The sequence below is a fragment of the Diospyros lotus genome, chromosome 6, assembly GCF_014633365.1.
Source record: "Diospyros lotus cultivar Yz01 chromosome 6, ASM1463336v1, whole genome shotgun sequence".
Classification (NCBI taxonomy): domain Eukaryota; kingdom Viridiplantae; phylum Streptophyta; class Magnoliopsida; order Ericales; family Ebenaceae; genus Diospyros; species Diospyros lotus.
In genome coordinates, this window is record NC_068343.1 from 12,521,227 (window position 1) to 12,539,641 (window position 18,415).

Consider the following 18,415-nt stretch of genomic DNA (forward strand, 5'->3'; position numbering starts at 1 on the left):
CTCTTATCTCTGATCTCTTTCGTTTCCTTCTCTTTCTCTTATCTTTGATCTCTTTCGTTTCCTTCTCTCCCCATTTCTCCTCTAGCATTGTCGCTCACCACCTATTGTATCCTTGCTTGCCTGCCTTACCTTTTTGTAGCAGTGGTCAGTCAGGTGAGAATGTAATGAAGGCGTCGATTGGTAAAAGCGAAGGTAATGATGAGGACGAAGGCAATGTGGGTGGTGGTCGACCAAATGAGAATGCAATGGATGGCAACGATTGGGCATGCAAAGATGTAGCATGGGCAACAAGACAACGACTAGTGGCGGGCAACAAGAGAAAGGTTATGAGAGATAATGTTGAATAGGGAATGGGAGACATAAGAGAACAAGGGATAAAATGATATTTATGAAAAGAGATAAATGGATAAAATAGTCATTTAAATCCCTGTAAACCCCCATTTGTATAAATAACATTATCTATGTAATATTACATATAAATTTACAAAAGTAATAAGACTTTCGATTGTTAATTCTTAACTTCAATAAAAATACTTTTTAGTAAAATACAAAAAAAGTTAAAAAATTCTTTTTTTTTCTTTTACACTAATTGTCTTAGAAGAAACAAAAACATCTAGATTGATCATAAAGAACAAACTCGTATCTAAGTTGATCTTCGATTGTCTTCAAAGATAAAATTGATCCCAAATCAACTAAACACATATTTGGGCCTTGTTTTGTCAATTTAACTTTCAAAATGTAATACATGATATTACATATTGTATTAGATATAAAATAAACATAAATAAATGGCACATTGAATGACAATTATGTTATTAAGAGAAATGAACTCTAAATCCTAAAATGACCTAAACTAATAAGACTTTTGGTTGTGAGATTGAGGAATTTTGAAAATCAAACTTGATTTGGTCACATTACATGTCATTAGAAAGGTTTTGAAAAGACATACACTATGCGGTATTGATCAAAGGTTATCTCATTTGTTCTTAAAGGGATTCGGTATTCATTTTAAAATAAACTTTGATAGGTGGTAATTAAGGGACAAACCACCTAATTAATTCACCAAGTGACATCAGAGAAGCCATTAAATATATAAGTGTCATCACCAGTATTTTAAAAATAGTTAGATAAACTAATATTATATTCTTAAATTTAGAATCACGTTAACAATTATATTAAATGCCATCCAGGGATCATAGACTAGATTTTAATTCCATTACCGAGCCACATTATTACATATCAAATCGAATTGAAGCAAATCTTCTCAACGAATTGATTTCCAAACATGTTTAATTGTCTAGCTGGCGAAATTATACGACTTATATTAAGTTATATTAATCATATTCCCCCAAAGTATACAGATTCCAAGCACGTGGACAACGGCGCGGCTTTGACTATACCTTCAGTTTTCACTTTCTAAAATACCATGCAGTACTGTAATTCGATTTTACTTTGTAATTCTAAAGTATAACGTTGTATTATTATACTTTGAATTTTTATTTTAATTATTTTACTTGTTTAGCTTATTAAGGAAGTCTAAAGTCTTAGGATATCAAATACTTGTAATTAAAGCAACGTATTTAGTGATTTTCTAAGAAGTGCTTAAGATTAACTTTTGAGCTAAATTGGATCAGAATGCGATCGAGTTACAAAATTAAAGGAACAAAATTGGTTATAATCCAATCAAACATTAATAAACTAAGTAGAAAGACTTGAGTATTTTCAGCTCATGAAACAATCCAAAAGTACTTCATTAAACTTCATACACCATAGATTGTTGTTTAATACAACAGTTACTTCATTAATCTTGACTAGTTTAATTACAAACTAGGCTACTTCGTTAAACTTGCCGCCGTAAAGCTTTATAGAACCTCTGGACGGTTCGTCAATGCCGAAATTAAGATGCAATTAACCTTCTGCTCCAAAATATATTGGACAAAATTGAGCAAAAGGATATCCGTTTTAGGTTTTCCGATCACCAGTACCAAGCGCAGCCGCTGCTTCCATAATTGTCTCCATAGCAATTCAACAATGCCCAAGTAGAAGTTCCAATGGCGAACATCGGATCATCACCGAAATAACCAAATTCCGCCGGCTCGGCAAGTGTAGATTCGTAATTCACGGCCTGCAACGGCTGCGGCCACAGGCTGCCAATCATCATCTCCGCTGCGGCCATCTCATCATAACTCTCATTCATCGCGAACCAGTTTTGCTGTTCGATCGTTATCTTCTCCAAGAACTCGATTCTGGCCTCGACGCCCCGTAACTTGTCCTCCACCGACTCCAGAAAATTCGCCAGTTCTTCCTTGGACAAGCCTCTAAGCCAGCGATCCTCCCAACCGGAAAACCCCTTCTCCGTTAAAGCGGCCTCCACAGACTTCAATTCGGCGTTATCGTTGATTTTGCTGCCCCGCCGGCCGTTCCTGGCGTAGTCGTCGTGCATCTGGAGAACGGCTCGGACGTCGGAGGGGTTCTCCGGCCATGTCTCCAACTCGCCGTTTGGGCCGAAGCAGACGACGCAGGCCTTGGTGCCGCAGAGCGTGGCCAACTCCATCGTCTTCTTCTTGACGCAATCCTTTCTTTTCTTGAAGGTCCTACTCGCTTTGGCTCTCGCCTGGTCTGTGGTCTCACCTTCCATGGCCGCCTTCTTCACCATCTTCTACCGATTGCAATTGCAGTCTAGCTAGAAAACTTGAACTGATCAGTTTACAGAGGAAGAGTGGTTGGCTGTGAGTCTGTGTGTGTGTGTGTTTATATACACACACGCACGCACACACAGAGAGAGAGAGAGAGAGAGAGAGAGAGATATGGAAATAAATGGGGATATTCGGGGGAAGATTTGGCTGCCATAATCGGAGTTTGCTGGTTCATATATGCAGGTCATGCTGAATCGGCGCGTGGACGCCGACTTGGAGACAAAGAAAGCCAAGGGAGTGTGACTCACTCTCAGTTTATTTTTATTTGCAAATTTTAATAAATGAATAAAAACTATATTATAAATAAAAACTCTTGTCAACTTGCTGTGTGATTGTCACATTAACTTGCTAAGGTTGGATCTCTGTATACGTATATATATTTTCAAATTTTATATTAACAAATAGGGAAAACAAAAAGAAAGAAAAATCAATTAAAATTAACCCATCCAATCACATTCAATCTTCAATTTAGCTTTTCTTAACGTTAGAATAGTTTTTTGCAAGTGCTCTTAACGTTAGAATGAGATTGGACGCCACTCAAAGACTAATTAATTTATTTTTTATGTGATTTAATAACTTGCTATTCTCTCATCTTGTTATATATATATATATATTAAGATTTTATATATTTTTGGTTTATGATTTGATAAATTTTAAGTTAAAAGTTAGTGGATCCAACCATAATTGATGCATGTTTGAATAAATAAATCTAACTTAATTCGACATGTCACGCTATGTTTTTTTTTTAAGAGACGAGAAGTAAAGGAAACATAAACTTTATTACAAATTTGTAAATTTATTTAAATATTTAAGTTTTGATAATTATATCTCAAGTGATTCAAATAAGTACAATTTTATATAATACCTGAAATCAATTTGACATGCACATATTATTGCTGACGTGATAAGTCATTGTTATAAAAAATAAAAAAAAACTATAAGAGTTGGACCCATATATACACATGTGTATGGAACCACGTGTATAGTTTTATTTTTTTCATATGTGAAAATATGAGTCTCAATTATATATATTTTTATGACAAGTGATGTGTCACATTAATAATAATATATATCTCTCAAATTAATTAGAATATAATTATCAAAATTAAAACGTTTGGATAAATTTAAAAATTTAAGATAAATTTTGAGTTTTTTTGTTATTTTTCTTTTTTAAAATTAAAATATTTGAGATAAATTTGTTACAAAAGAATTCTAAAATAATTTAATAAATTCGTTATTTGAATTGATTTCGTTTGAGAACTGGGGAACGGTTCCCATTTCCCAAAGCCATTACAAAGTGGACAAATTTCAAAGGCCCATTCGGGGGTGCTATTTGTAGTTTTCATTTTTTATAATTAAAATTAATAGAAATACTTTCAAATATTGGCAACACCTTTCTATATTTCATTTTATTAAATAAAAAAAATTACACCAAAGATACCTATAGATTATCTTATTTGAAATTCAACTGTAATTGTGAAAATTACATAAAATATTATTGTTTAAATGGTAATGGTGATATAAATAAAAAAAAATTATAATAATCACTCTTTGACTTGCTTCAATTACAAGAAGTCGAGAACTATCTCTTCCATTTTAAAAATATTAATAAACTTCCTTATTATTAAATCAAAAAATAAAATTATTATTTTACCCTTAATTTTTTCTTATCATTCATCTCAATTCTCTTTCTAATCTCATTTATTTAAAAAAAAAAACAAATGACAATTAATGATCACCAATCGACTAACGATACAGGGTTCAATTTTGAAATTGAACATAGAATTAGGGTTTGATTTTGAACTCAGCCTACCGCCAAGTGAAAAAATAGGGGTGAGATAGAGACTAGTAGAAGAAAAAAAAAAAAAAGAGGTTATTTTGACGCAAATAGCCATATTCATGATTATCATATAAACAATTATATCTATCTATTATGGATATTTCTCGCACCACTATTTATGGGCTGGGCACAATCCAATAGACCGCCCCAATTGTCAGATACCCAATAAACTTAATGCCGAGCTTGTCAAAACAATCTAACACATCGCTTAAACTCGAGTTCAGATCGCGGAACCAAACAAGTTTTCAATAATGCTTCCAACGAGCTCTCATCGATATAACCAACGAGCTCCCAGCGATACTTCTAACTCGCTGGTCTAATCGATCAACTCGCGCGGTCAAACTATTCAGCTCTCATAATAACAAGATTGCGGAACAATCGGAGGCAGGGACCCACTTACTTTATGTAAGGCAAATTAGATCCCTAGTAATACGAATCCAACTCCCAATTTTATGGAAGCAATAAGGACATTTTGTCCCCGTTATGTCATTTTTCATTTTTTAATTTTATGTAATTGTAAACACCCATCATTATAAATAAGGGTCACAATATCATTGTAAAAAAGAGAGACATAACAAAAATAACATACTATTACTCTACTAGAATAATCAAATAACAGTCGTAGAGTAGACATTGTTCTAGCCGAATCAAGTAAAAATTCATTGCGTATGTTCTATTCCGTTCCTCCTCCTTGCATTTGCACTCAATACCTTATTGCAAGTCTAAGAATCACGATCGACTAATTCTAAACGTCAACACTATCGATGTTATAAAAAGACATATCCATTTTCGTCACCAACAACGACATTCTCCTCTATTATTGATTGATCGGGGGAGATAAAAAGAATAGATTACACAATTGAGAAAAATAAGAATTTAAGAAGGATAAAGAGATTTTTATGTTATGAGGGTATTTTGATAATTTATAATATTTAATTAAAATTAATTAATGACAACAAATTCATAAATATAATACTAAACTTAAAATGTATTCCTTGTAATTTCTCAAACATCAATGCTTCTTAGTGCCATTATTCTAAATCTTAGTGATATAAATTTTTCTTATAAATAATATACAAATTTTTAATTGTATATTAAATTAATTTAGTATTAAATAATAATTATCAACAATGATAATAGTATTTTTATAGAAAATTTATCAAAACAAATGATTCTTCGGGGATTCGAGCAATCAATGCAGACTAACAGCTAAATAATTCGGTGGACCATTTTACCCCTGGGGTCACCAGTGGTGGGCCGAGTAATATATACGCAGACGCGCAATCACGGTTTCGATCATTATTACCCTTCAGAGCTTCGAACCCGAGATAGGGTTTTCATTTGGCAGCTCTCTGGAAACAATTTGGGGATTTCTCTCGGTTCATCGGGGGAGCGAAAGGGACGCCGGCGCAGCCATGTACGGACAACGAGGGTTAGTACAAAAAACTTGCTTTTCACCTTTTGATTCGACCTTTGATTGCTCTCTTCGCGTGTCCATGTGCTGTATGTATAGCGGGTTGAGCTTTGTTTCGTGTTTGTCCGTCCTGTTTTTGTAGAAACTTGGGTATTGTCATGGTTTTTGTTCCTGTTTTACCCTGCGTACTCGTCAGATTAGAGATTGAGATGACTAGTTAATTTTTTTTCTTTTTTTTTTATACACACATAAGGATTTGCGAGGCGAGTGGATTGCATTTTCGTTATATTCTTGTTTCTAAATTCTTGAAATAAATTAATAGGGCTCAGCGCAAAGATTGTTTCTTCATGAATTTCTAGTTGACCAACTTTGTGAATTTGAAGTACATGTTTTGATGAGGATGCGTCAGTCCTGTGTTATAAAGATGATATAAAGAATGCTATGGGGTTGTCTGAAAATTTGGAAAAAAAAAAATTGAGGGAATTGTGTTATTGGCAGGAAAATAAGTATATAAAGAAGGTAAATTGCCTTATGCCCAAAAGACATTGAGTCTTTTGTAAAGAAACAAAAGTCAGGTAGGGCCGTCCTCCCTTGTACACAAATGGGCAATTTAGAAGGTTCCTTAGGAAAAGCTAAAGAATGCTCCACCCATTGAACATACATGTATTACACTTATTCATAAGGCCTGCAAAACTTAGAAAGGAGCCCCCACCCACCAAACCTCACATTTTGAGCGTTTGGGGTAATCTGTACTCACAACTTTCTGATGGTAATAAACAATGGCAGACATTGCCCAAGACGTCCCAAATGGGATAAAACAAACGGGCAATGGACAAAAAAATGATCTCGAGAGACTTCACTTCTCTTACACATTTAGACTAATCCAGCACTGTCTGTCTCCTGTTTCAAAAGTTGTCATTAGTTGGAATGGTGCCTAAGGGGACAGTCCACTCAGAGAGAGTCACCCAAGTAGGTGCTCCAGCTTTCCAAATGGCTTTTCAGGGGAAGCCTGGTCTGCCCAGTGAAGGTTCTTGTCACATGAGCTGATAGAAAAAGTCCCAACTCCAGAAGGATGCTGAACCTAATGGTTCTTCCTCTACCTCTACTAGAAGGGTAAAAGGCGCACAGAAGTCCATGAAAGGCAGTTAAACAGTCAAGTCTCCCAATGTTGTAATTTGCATCTAGCAGGAGAATCTCAAACAAGGCCGCCAGAGGATGGATAAAGGCTCTCACCTATACTCATTCCCCTATCTGTTGCAAAACTGTACAAATTATAGAATAGCTTGTGAAGGTATATGTGGATGCTACCAGGCTTGTCTCTAAAACACTAAACTTCACTCTAAACCCCTAAACTACCTTTAAAAATACGAGACATAAGTATTCCTCTCACACTCTCATGATACCATCTCACAACCCCGTGTCTTATGGCTTCCAATATCTCCTAGTCCTAGTCACCCAATTACCCAAATACCTCCAATTTTGTCTGCCATGAGTTTTTTTGTTGTCAACTGACCAATTTTTGCTACTCCTAGGCATATGTAGAACATGATCAACCTTCAAGGAGCATCGCCGTTGGATGCAAGCCTACTTTGATGCTACAAACAACAATATATTGAGCCTTAATCCTACTCCTTGGCCTCTACTACATGACATCTCACCAATCATTTCCATCTATGGCCATGTTTTTTTAAGAAGGTCCATATAATATATATCATACTTAGGAGTCTTGCCAAGTTTTGTCTTGGTTTTCTTCTACCTCTTTTGTTAAAGACTTGTTCTAATCCCTTCACTTTGCTCAAGTATCCCCCCTATTGGTCTTCTTCTCACATTATCAAACCAATTTAATGGTTCTCATGCATCTTATTTCAGTAAGAGCCATCCCAATCTTATTATGAATATTCATTTCTTATTTTATCTTTTCTTGTGTGGCTACATATCCATTCTCGCATTTGATTACACTCATATTTTCCAATGCACATAAACTCCAAACCTGTGCTGTTTTGGTGTCTTTGAAATGTTTACTACCCTAAAACCCTAAAACGCTAAGAAACACCAAAAAGACATTTTTGGGTTGTTTCTATAATTTTGGAAATGTTTTAGGGCCATTTCACAATATTGGGAAAATATTGGAAATGCATTTTTGATTTGGAAATGTGTTTCTATTCCAAAACCATGTTAGAGATGGAAACAATTCCTTCTTCGCTACCTCAGCGACCATGTTAGATACAAGCAATTTATGTTTATATTTACTTGAATGGATGATGGAATTCATGTTTATGTTTGATTGAATATTTTTTTTATAATTTTATATATTAAACATTATATTTACAAACTATATATATATATATATTTATTTACGTGTTTCCCTTGTGCTTTCATTTTCTACTTTTTTTGAAAAATGCCGTTTCCGTTTCGTATCGTATTCGTTTCCTATTTCGCGTTGCTGTGCAACCTAGCTCATATTTTGTAAATGGCGATGCTTTACCGTTCAACGTTCCGTCAAATCCGAAGACCTGACAATGGCTGTTTAGGGAATAACTTGAGAATTATAGAGAAATTTAGAAGGAGAATTAGACTGACGAGAAGGAACAACAAGAATGGGGGAAGAACAGAGGGTTCGAGAGAGAAGGAGAGAACAGAGAAATAGAGGGAAGGATTTAATTATCATTTGTCATGAACCTAAGGTTTACCTAGGGTTTTGATAGGAAGATGGAAGAATTCGAGGGAAATAGAACAAGAAGTAGGGGGGAAATCAGAAGAAATGAGGGAGATATCAAAAGAATAGGGGAAGATATTCAAATAGAACAACAAATGAGGGAGATATTAGAGTGAAATGAGAGGGAAATCGAGAGAGAATTTCTAGAGGGAAATGACTAAATTCAATTATCAATTCAAATATAACATTCTCTGAGTGACACAACTTATTTATAGGTTGGAACTTGGAACAACCTATCTAATTGAAAGGTACAACTATTCTCAGCAACCTAGAGTACAATGTATTAAATGCATTTAAACTAACTACTATTATAATGACAATTATAGCCTTAGAGATCCTTGGGGCCGTGACAATTCCCCACTCCTTGAGAAAGTTCTTGTCCCCAAGAACTTACAACGATTGGCCACTGTGTGCTTCATCCAATCCTTGTCTTCTCTATCTGGTTTATCCTTCTTCTCTTTATTCAGTATGAACGATCAATACACAATTAGTTCCCTTACTTTTATTCCCGAGTGCATCACACCTTTGCTTCCCAAGATTACAAAGCTATCTCTCAACCACTAGCCTTTCTCTTAGAACGAACAATACTTGTTACAATAGAAAATGAGAACTCCCTCTCAATCGAGTACCCCTCGCCCTCTATTTATAATAATGGGCAGACATCCCAATGTAACCAACTTGAATTAGATAATTATAGTTTTAACCCCTAAACAAATACTAATCACATTTAGGTATTATTTCTAACTGCCTATCTATGCCCTAGCCGACATAAGCCACTGTCTTCACTGATCTTCTAGGATAACTCGAGGCAAACATATCAACAATCTTTGCTAAGACCAGCTCCATGACCAATGTATCTCCAATCATACCATTTCCAGTAATAGGAAGGGACTCAAAACTTCTTTGCTAGCCAAAATCTGATCTGATATTGTAGCTCACCAACCGGCATTTGAACAAACAAACCAACAAAGAACTCTTCCTCCTTAGATGTTTCTTGCTTGCTGACGGTTCTTCTTCAACAAATATCTTCTCCAATGGCGTTGCCATTACTACTCTCCCTAGTGAAACAATAATTGTTTCCACTTCAATTTGTTCCTCAGTTTCCTGTAAGTCAGAAAGCTGAGGATGCATCCCAACTGATAAGATTGGATCTTCAGGGGATCTAGAAATTTCCTTTATCTCTGAAAGCTCCTCAATGGAGGACACAATATTTTCATTCTTGTAAGGTTGAACACATTTTGTAGCCTCATGCACTAAAGCATCTGTATCCACACATTTGAATTATCCCTCGATCGTAGTTACCTATTCCGATACTGCATCTGCCTCCTTCAAACTGGAGGTATTAGAAAGGATTCCATTAGGAGGTTCTGTAGTGGATCTTGAATAAATTTCCACTGGTATACTAACTTGATACTTCCTAGAAAACATCACAAAAAATTCATCAAATTTCCTTGATAGGCCTTCCTATTTGTTGTTAGTTATGTCTATAGTGTTCTCGATTTTGTCCATAGTGTTCTTGATCCTTGTATCCATCTCATCAATTCGATTTCTTTTAAAATTATCCTATGCTCGCTTGAATGAATCAGTCACCTAGATTTGAATTGCCTTCGGAAATCAACCTCTCCATTGCAATCTTTCTGAGAAAATGATCGGTTTCTGTTGTCGCTAGTAATCGATCGAAAATTGCTTGGATCGATACTCGATCAACTCTGTTGTGGCTTCCTGAGAGTCACATACTTAGCTTCCAAGGTCACTGGAATTCCGTCACTGGGACCGCTTCTATAAATTTCCTATCACATTCGTAATCAACTGGCTCTGCTTCGCCTTCAATTTCAAGCCAAGAATCTTCGTCGAAATCACTGTAAGTATCACCCCCGATCAACTGTAACTGATTGTTGACGATCACATTTGTTGTTGTTTAGTGATTGTTCAAGATCTGCTTTTGACTGCGCCTTCCTTCTTGCTACTACCTCAAATTCGCAGTCGAGGACCACCAACTCTAATGTAATTTTGTGAGAGTTCGCCTAGGTGTTGCTTTGCGACCTATATAGTTGGAAATGAGAAATTGATAGCTTGAGACTTGCCTCTAACTCTGCTCCCTGAATCACCTCTTGCTACTCGATATCTAAATTCAATTGCTAAGATTTTTACCACAGATTGCTAGAATCACAGTTGAGGATTGATTAGCCTGTTTCGCCTTCAAAAATCAAACCTAAAGCAGCTGTTAAAATTTTTGAAATCACAGTCGGCAATCGTTGGTATCAAAGCCAACGATTGCCAACTGTACAACAACAACAACATATCCAGTCTTTATCTCACTATTCATGTAGCCGACTCCACACAGTGGGATAAATACTGGATATGTTGTTGTACAGTCGGCAATCGTTGGCTTTGATACCATTTTTTCATGAACTTAGGGTTTTGATAGGAAGATGGAGGAATTTGAGGGAAATAGAACAAGAAGTAAGGGGGAAAATCAGAAGAAATGAGGGAGATATCAGAAGAATAGGGGAAGATATTCAGATAGAATAACGAAGGAGGGGGGGATTAGAGAGAAATGATAGGGAATCGAGAGAGAATTTCTAGAGGGAAATGATTGAATTTAATTATCAATTCAAACATAACATTCTCTAAGTGATGCAATCATGCAACTTATTTATAGGTTGTTCTAACCTATCTAACTGAAAGATACAACTATTCTCAGCAACCTAGAGTATAATATAGTAAATGCATGTAAACTAACTACTATTATAACAACAATTATAGCCTTGGGGATCCTTGGGGTCATGACATCATTCACAGATGTATCCTCATCCTATTACAAGTAGCCTTTTATAGGCATAGGCTGACTGCTCTTTAGTTGTTGTAACTGAAGGTACAATCTAAAATAGCAGCGACAATGGCTCCTAACAAAATTACAAACAAAACAATAGTAGCTCAATTACAGTAGTGCCCCTAGGGTCGTGACAATTCCCCTTTCCTTAAGAGAGTTCTTGTTCCCAAGAACTTGCAGTTACTGGTTATGGTTTAACCAATTCTTGCTTTCACAACCTGATTTATCCTTCTCTCTTTCTTTCTCCTATTCTTTTCCTCATTGAGGAGTTGAAGTGTAGCAGTGTTCGCAGCCTTTGCGTGTTCTTCCTCCACCACAGTCCCTTCTTCAAACTCAACAGCTTGTATGGAGTGTAGCTGATACCAATTGTCAGATCCTAAGATCTGATAGAGGCTATTTAGGGTAGAATTTGAGAATTAGAGAGCATGAGAGGGAGACTTACACTGAAAGAGAGGGAGGATTATTACGCTGTAGGATTCTGTGCTTTTTGAAGATTGCTTCTAGAGCAAGCTCTTGTAACCTTGCCTTCTCCGCATCTTGTTTTACAGTGACAGGGTGCATCATCTTCACCATAGGTCATAGCTAGGGGTGTGCAAATGGTTGGTTCAGTTACCGAATTGATCGAAATTCAATAATCGAAAAAATTGAACTGTTGTACAAAATCAAACTGAATTGACCAAAGAAACCCAAAAACCGAACTAACCGAACAAACCCACAAAATAACCAAACAAACTGAACTAATGTTCAACCTTACTGACGTCACCGGCCACCTAGCTAGCCAGCGATTCCAATGATCGGAATTGATCATTAGATTCCCCCAACCGTAGTAGTTCATTTATCCAAAAATGAGTTTGATCAAACGATTGATTTTTTGTAGATCTAAAAATTATTTTTTAGGTTAAAAAACTCAAAAACACATTTATGGAAAAACGTCGTCGGCCACCATCCACGTTGGATTCCAATGATCGGAATTGACCATCAGATTCACCCTGGCTTAGTGACTCACATACCCAAAAATCAAAAGGATTTAATGGTTGGATTTTAGTATATCTAGGTTTTAATGTAGAATACTTATCGAAGGGGCCATTGGCGTCGATGGGCGAGCACGGTGGTGTGCAAATCAGAGGGAGAGAGAGATGAACGGTCGAGTGAACTGGAGACGAAGACGAAGGGCCAGCCCTCCAGCTTCGACCCTTTGTCTCCGTCTCTGGACCTTCATCTCTAGTCATTGCAGAAGCAATTGGGAATTGGAAATGCAATTGAAACTTTGAAATAGCTTCTTAGAGAAGCAAAATTGAAAAAGGGGATGAAAGGACAATTTTTTTTTTTTTGGGGGGGGGGTGGGGAGCAAGGTTGCAAGCTTCTTGGAGAAGCCAAATTAAAAAAAGAGATTGAAGGGACAATTGAGGGGAGTGGGGTTGCAGGCTTAGGGGAGCAGGGCTGCTGGTTTCTTGGAGAAGCCAAATTGAAGAGACATAGGGGAGTAGAGCTGCAGGCGTTGCACGGGTGAGGCAGTAGATTTACGTCTAAATAATCTATTTCTAAGTGCTCCTAAAATAACAGATTATTAAATAATTTAAATGAACCGAACTAAACTTCTGCTCTGTCCTAGCCATAGCTCCTCAGTCAATGAATTAAGATACAAAATAGGACTCAGTCAAGGTTGGGTGAGAATTAAGCATGTGACTTCAACTCCTCAAATCTGACTTGATACTCCATTACTGAGCCCTCTTTTTTCAACTTGTTAAACTCATCAATAACATCTGCCATCGATCGTTCTCTGAGTTGCTTACAGAAATCTTCCACAAACACTTGCCACTTATATACATTCCTCGCCCGACTCCATCCTTGGAACCAGGCATCAGCTATATCATTAAGATATGCTGCTGCCAGGTTCACCTCCTGGTTTTCTGCCACTTGATAATATGGGGAATATTATCCACCATCTAGGCTTGTCCCCTTCAAAAATTGGAATCTCCAATCTAGGCATAGGAGTACGAGGAATATGATGGAAAGCAGTATAAGGGCCTCTCACCTGAGGTTCTGGCTCAGTTTCTGTCCGGTCATCAACTAACTGCATGCAAATCAGGGGCTGGTGATAGAATTCCAGCTCCGGTGGTGGATCATGGGGGGAAATCCACCAGCAAACCCACTTGGGGCCTCCCAGAAAACAGATCAAGGACACTATTGATCCTTTGATTTATATTGGCAATCTCCAAATGAATTCTGGAGAGTTCCTTCTCCATCCCCTGAACTAAAACCTGCACTGCCTCCCTAGCCGCTGCACTCTCAGCTCTGCCATGACTCACCTCCTCCTGAGTCTGGCGCAGCCCCAATTCCATTGTGGCAAGCCTAGCCTCTTTAAGTGTTTCGTTCTCCATCCTTACACCATATCTCGAACCAAATGACCTCCTCTGATCTGCAACAGAATTATCTACTCTGTTCTGCAACTAATTCGCTTCCTTTTATTTGTACTAAATGGCCCGCCCGATCTGCAATTACTATCTTATCTGATCTGCAATTGATCACCGATCAGGACTGACAGCAGTTGCGACTCAACAATTTCCCAATCCAATCTGATCGCTGGAAATCACTGCAACCAATCGCTATGGATCAGCAACCTCCAGATCTGATCGCGATCACTGCCAGAAGTCGTTTGTTCTGTTGCAGTCTTAGAATTCGCCGAGAACTGACAGAAATTAATAGTGGGCAGGAGAGGTCGCCTGGTCGTCAGTTCTGTTGCAGTCGTTGGCTCCTATGACATGTCATGATCTAATACTTAGAAGGGGGACCTACAAGTGCAAGTGGCAAGGCTTACTACACGTGCAGGTAGTTAGAGAATCTGTTAGCTGATTCTAGAAGGGGGTTAAGATGTAAATAAACTCTGTTTTTGGCAGGAGTTTGGGTGCAGGATCCATTATATAAGGACCTGATCCCATTTGATGAGGCATCGAGAAAATTGAATTCAATCCAATACTGAATTTCTCCCTCATTTAAGTCCTTCTCTCTCTCAGTTCCCTCTCATTTCTCTCTGTTTTCTATCGAGTTCTTCCCTATTCTCTAGAATTCTCCACAGAATTATTGAGAATTATTGTCAGATCTCTAAGATCTGAAATGATGTAGCCTCCTATGAATCGCCTACTCTACTTCGCCTTCAAATCTGAGCCGCAAATGGCTTTGCTCTCTCTCGGTTACAATCGGTCTTTGATTCCTTCAGGATCATATCAGAAACACCTGCTAGTTCTCACCTATCAACAGCCGAGACCAATTGGAAATTAACCACCAGGAAACGTTGGAAATCACAGCCAAGGACCATTGGCTCTAATACCAATTGTCAGATCCTAAGATTTGACAGTGGCTGTCTAGGGAAGAACTTGAGAATTAGATAGAAATTTGGAGGGAGAATTAGACTGACGAGGGAGAACAGCAAGAATGGGGAAAGAACAGAGGGTTCGAGATAGAAGGAGAGAACAGAGAGATAGAGGTGAGGATTCCATTATCATTCACATATGCATCCCTGTTTTCTTACAAGTAGCCTTTTATAGGGGCATAGGCTGGCTGCTCTTCAGTTGTTTTAACTGAAGGTACAATCTAAAATAGCAGCAGCAATGGCACCTGACAGAATTACAAACAAGACAATAGTAGCTCAATTACACTAATGCCTGTAGGGTCGTGACACATTCTATGCCATACAAGTATACTACAATGCTGGTCTTATAGTCATCTAACAAAATTTAACTATAATGGACTCTTATTATTGCATAAAGCCTTGCGCTCACTTTTTCATTTTAACCATCATACATTAATTTTAGGGTAACATCCTTATTAATCCCTCCACATGTTTGAAGGATTGATCCAAAAAATTTGAACTGCTCCTTTTTGGGATGTCTTGATTTTTCAAGTTTCACCATAAAATTATCCATACTATATTTTTACTGAAATTCAATTCCATTTATTCCGTTTTCAATTTGCTCAAGTTCAAATCTCTAGTTTAAGTGTTTCTCCATATCTCGAGCTTAGTATCAACACCTTCTTTTATGGCCATCAACCAAGCTAATTTGGTATTAGTTCAATAATTTTGTTTTGCCTCAACTTGTATTTACTTAACATATGTCTAAATGATTCACTAGGACTGTAATTTTTGTTTATTGATCTTATTTTGCTGTTGTCTGGAAATTCTGCACTTGTTTATATCATTTATTTTTGTGTGAATGATCCTGTTTACATTCATTTATTCTGATTTGTGAGGACTTACACATAATGCATGTTGGAGTTTTTTGTTTCTTGTTCTGTATCTTATCCTAGGGTTTCAAGTTACCAAAAAATTGATTGAGGAAACATGGCAGTTGATCACCCAGAACCGCTTTGCCCTTATGATTCCCTCTTGGCTCAGTAATGTTACCTGGCTTATTTCTCATTTGTATTATTATACCTAGTAAAGAGGGTGTTTAGCATAGCTTATTTTTGGTTAAAAAGAGCTTATGAGCTCTTCAACAGCTAATATTTCTATTACATGTTTGGCAAAGTTGTATAACTTATTAGCTACCCAGTTTATAAGCTCTTTCAACTTTTTTGGGGGTAGCTTACAAGCTGCCCCCTCTTTAAAATACCATGTAAAATACCAAAATGCCCTCTTTAAAATATAAAATTTCAAAATAAAACACTCACAACTCATAAGCTGCTATAATTTAAGTTAAAGCCAATCACCCTCAGAATCACATAGTTTGAATATATGAATCCAAAAATTAATTTGCTTTTGTTGTTGTAAGAGCCATCTACCATTTGCTCTGGCTAGTAGCATTACTGAGTTGAGGTGTACCAACTGCTGGTCTGCTGGTCTGGTCCACCAATTGCTGTGTTTCCTCATTGTTATACTTTATTTTAAATGAGGGTTGATGAAATATGAGAAAATGCTCTAGGAACTAATGAAGTAGCAAGAAAACTAGGCGTTAGGTAACATGGGTTGGGTTGGTTTTATTAACAAGGTTGAGTGGGGGATTTTTGTTCTTTTGGGTATGAATTACTGAAGGGCAATGTGGGGAAGCGGGGGGGTATCGGACGGGTACGAGGTCGGCTCAAAGAGACAAAGAATGATGGAATCAAATCCCTACTTCGCAGTGAGCGGCAGTTCAAGCGGCTTCCAACCTTACAGCTATGGCAGTGGATATCAGCCTTCTGCATTTCCTGTGGTTCGTCTCAGGGGACTTCCCTTCAATTGCACAGACATTGACGTTTTCAAGTTCTTTGCTGGGCTGGAAATTGTGGATGTGTTGCTGGCGAACAAGAATGGGCGGTTCTCAGGAGAGGCATTTGTGGTCTTCGCGTCACCCATGCAGGCTGAGTTTGCCTTACAGAGAGATAGACAGAACATGGGAAGGAGATATGTGGAAGTTTTCAGGTGCAAGAAGCAGGATTATTACCATGCTGTGGCTGCCGAGGTGCATTATGAAGGAATTTATGATAATGATTACCATGGAAGCCCACCTCCGGCTCGATCTAGAAAGTTCCATGACAAGGAACAAATGGAGTATACTGAAATATTGAAATTGCGGGGTCTGCCTTTTTCTGTGACAAGATCTGATATCGTGGAATTCTTTGGGGAGTTCAAGCTGACAGAGGGAAAAATACACATTGCGTGCCGTCCTGATGGGAAAGCTACTGGGGAGGCATATGTGGAGTTTTCCTCAGCTGAGGAGGCTAAGAAAGCAATGCACAAGGACAAGATGACTATTGGATCGCGATATGTGGAGCTATTTCCTTCGACACCAGATGAAGCCAGGCGTGCGGAATCAAGATCACGGCAGTGATTGAGTTCACGTGATTGGAATTTTTAATGCTTTTATCATGTTGTGCTTAGCATTAGAACCAGCTGTCCTCATTTTCCTTTATGATCTACTGTAGATTAGATTTGCTGCTGTGGAACTAAATCTTCTCAGAACTCAGAAGGTGCTACTACACCTGACAGTGGTGATGAGTTTCTGAAGCGTTTGTTTAGTTTGATATGGATATCCATGCATGATGTTCTCATGTCTCCTGGCCCCTTCTGCTTTCATGGTTTTGTCATGTTAACAGTGTGGACCATATTTTTAATTTTGTGGATTAACTGGAACGTGGAGTTTGTCATATGAACTAGAGGCTTTGTCTGGAGCCAAAATTCAATTTGACTGTGATACCAATTCTGGTCGCGAGATAGGCATTTTCCTTTCATTTCATTTGTTATAAGGACTCTAAGAGCAATTTCCATTCCCAAAAATTCATCTTAGGCTCCATTTGGAATGCATGAACTAGAAGTTCAGAATTCATTTACAAATAATTAGGATTTTTATAATGATAACCGAGTGTTGGGATTTATTTTTATTGTACGTGAAAAAGGGGGCCACGGAAAATATTATGAAGGTTAAGTTTTTTTTTTTAAAAAAAAAAAGACACTTTATTATGATTTGTAAAAATAAATAACATGGGTTGGCGTTTACGTTTCAGACAAGTTATAAAGAGGAGGAAAAGGGGTAAGCCTTGAAATTGCGTGAGAAGAAGATTAGAATGTCCTCAATTTAATAACACGCCTGCCTAAATTCATAGCATCATCTATGGCACAGCCACAGGAAATAACAACTCATCTATAATAAGTTTGCTAGGCCCAAATGCATTTTGGTCAAAACATCTTTCAATACCAAGCTTGGCTCTCGCCTAATGCCCACCAATTTATTTGTAAATGACGTTGCAAAGACTTGATTGATTGCTGCTGTGCTGCCCAATAGTCAAAAAGGGGATTTGGGATTACTTGTCTTGGGGATAAAATTAAGGTACGAAGAAGGTGTCATCCAAACAATTTGCACCTCCTACCATAATTATCACTCAAAATATATAAGATAATTTGTGTGGAGTTAAGACGGTGTCTACTTCTGAATATTATATA

General features: G+C 37.4%; 2 protein-coding genes across 3 annotated transcripts; one reads left to right on the forward strand and one right to left on the reverse strand.

The window, feature by feature from the left end:
* Positions 1-1,808: 1,808 nt before the first annotated feature.
* On the reverse strand, positions 1,809-2,859 carry LOC127804776 (agamous-like MADS-box protein AGL103). Its single transcript, XM_052341781.1, has one exon. It carries the CDS (start codon positions 2,654-2,656, stop codon positions 1,976-1,978), a length of 681 nt encoding a protein of 226 aa, XP_052197741.1. The 5' UTR covers positions 2,657-2,859; the 3' UTR covers positions 1,809-1,975.
* A 2,972-nt stretch (positions 2,860-5,831) lies between these two features.
* LOC127803500 (uncharacterized) lies at positions 5,832-17,687 on the forward strand. Of its 2 annotated transcripts, none has more exons than XM_052339754.1 (2): positions 5,832-5,968; positions 16,618-17,687. In XM_052339754.1, exon 2 carries the CDS (start codon positions 16,830-16,832, stop codon positions 17,304-17,306), a length of 477 nt encoding a protein of 158 aa, XP_052195714.1. In that variant the 5' UTR covers positions 5,832-5,968; positions 16,618-16,829; the 3' UTR covers positions 17,307-17,687. The 2 variants fall into 2 exon arrangements, with proteins under 2 accessions (XP_052195714.1, XP_052195713.1); XM_052339753.1 differs by having other exon boundaries at positions 5,837-5,968; positions 16,529-17,687.
* Positions 17,688-18,415: the final 728 nt, after the last annotated feature.

Bases quoted from the DNA above. Each gene is read 5' to 3' on its own strand.
- LOC127804776 (XM_052341781.1), bottom strand. From the start codon at position 2,656: ATGGTGAAGAAGGCGGCCATGGAAGGTGAGACCACAGACCAGGCGAGA.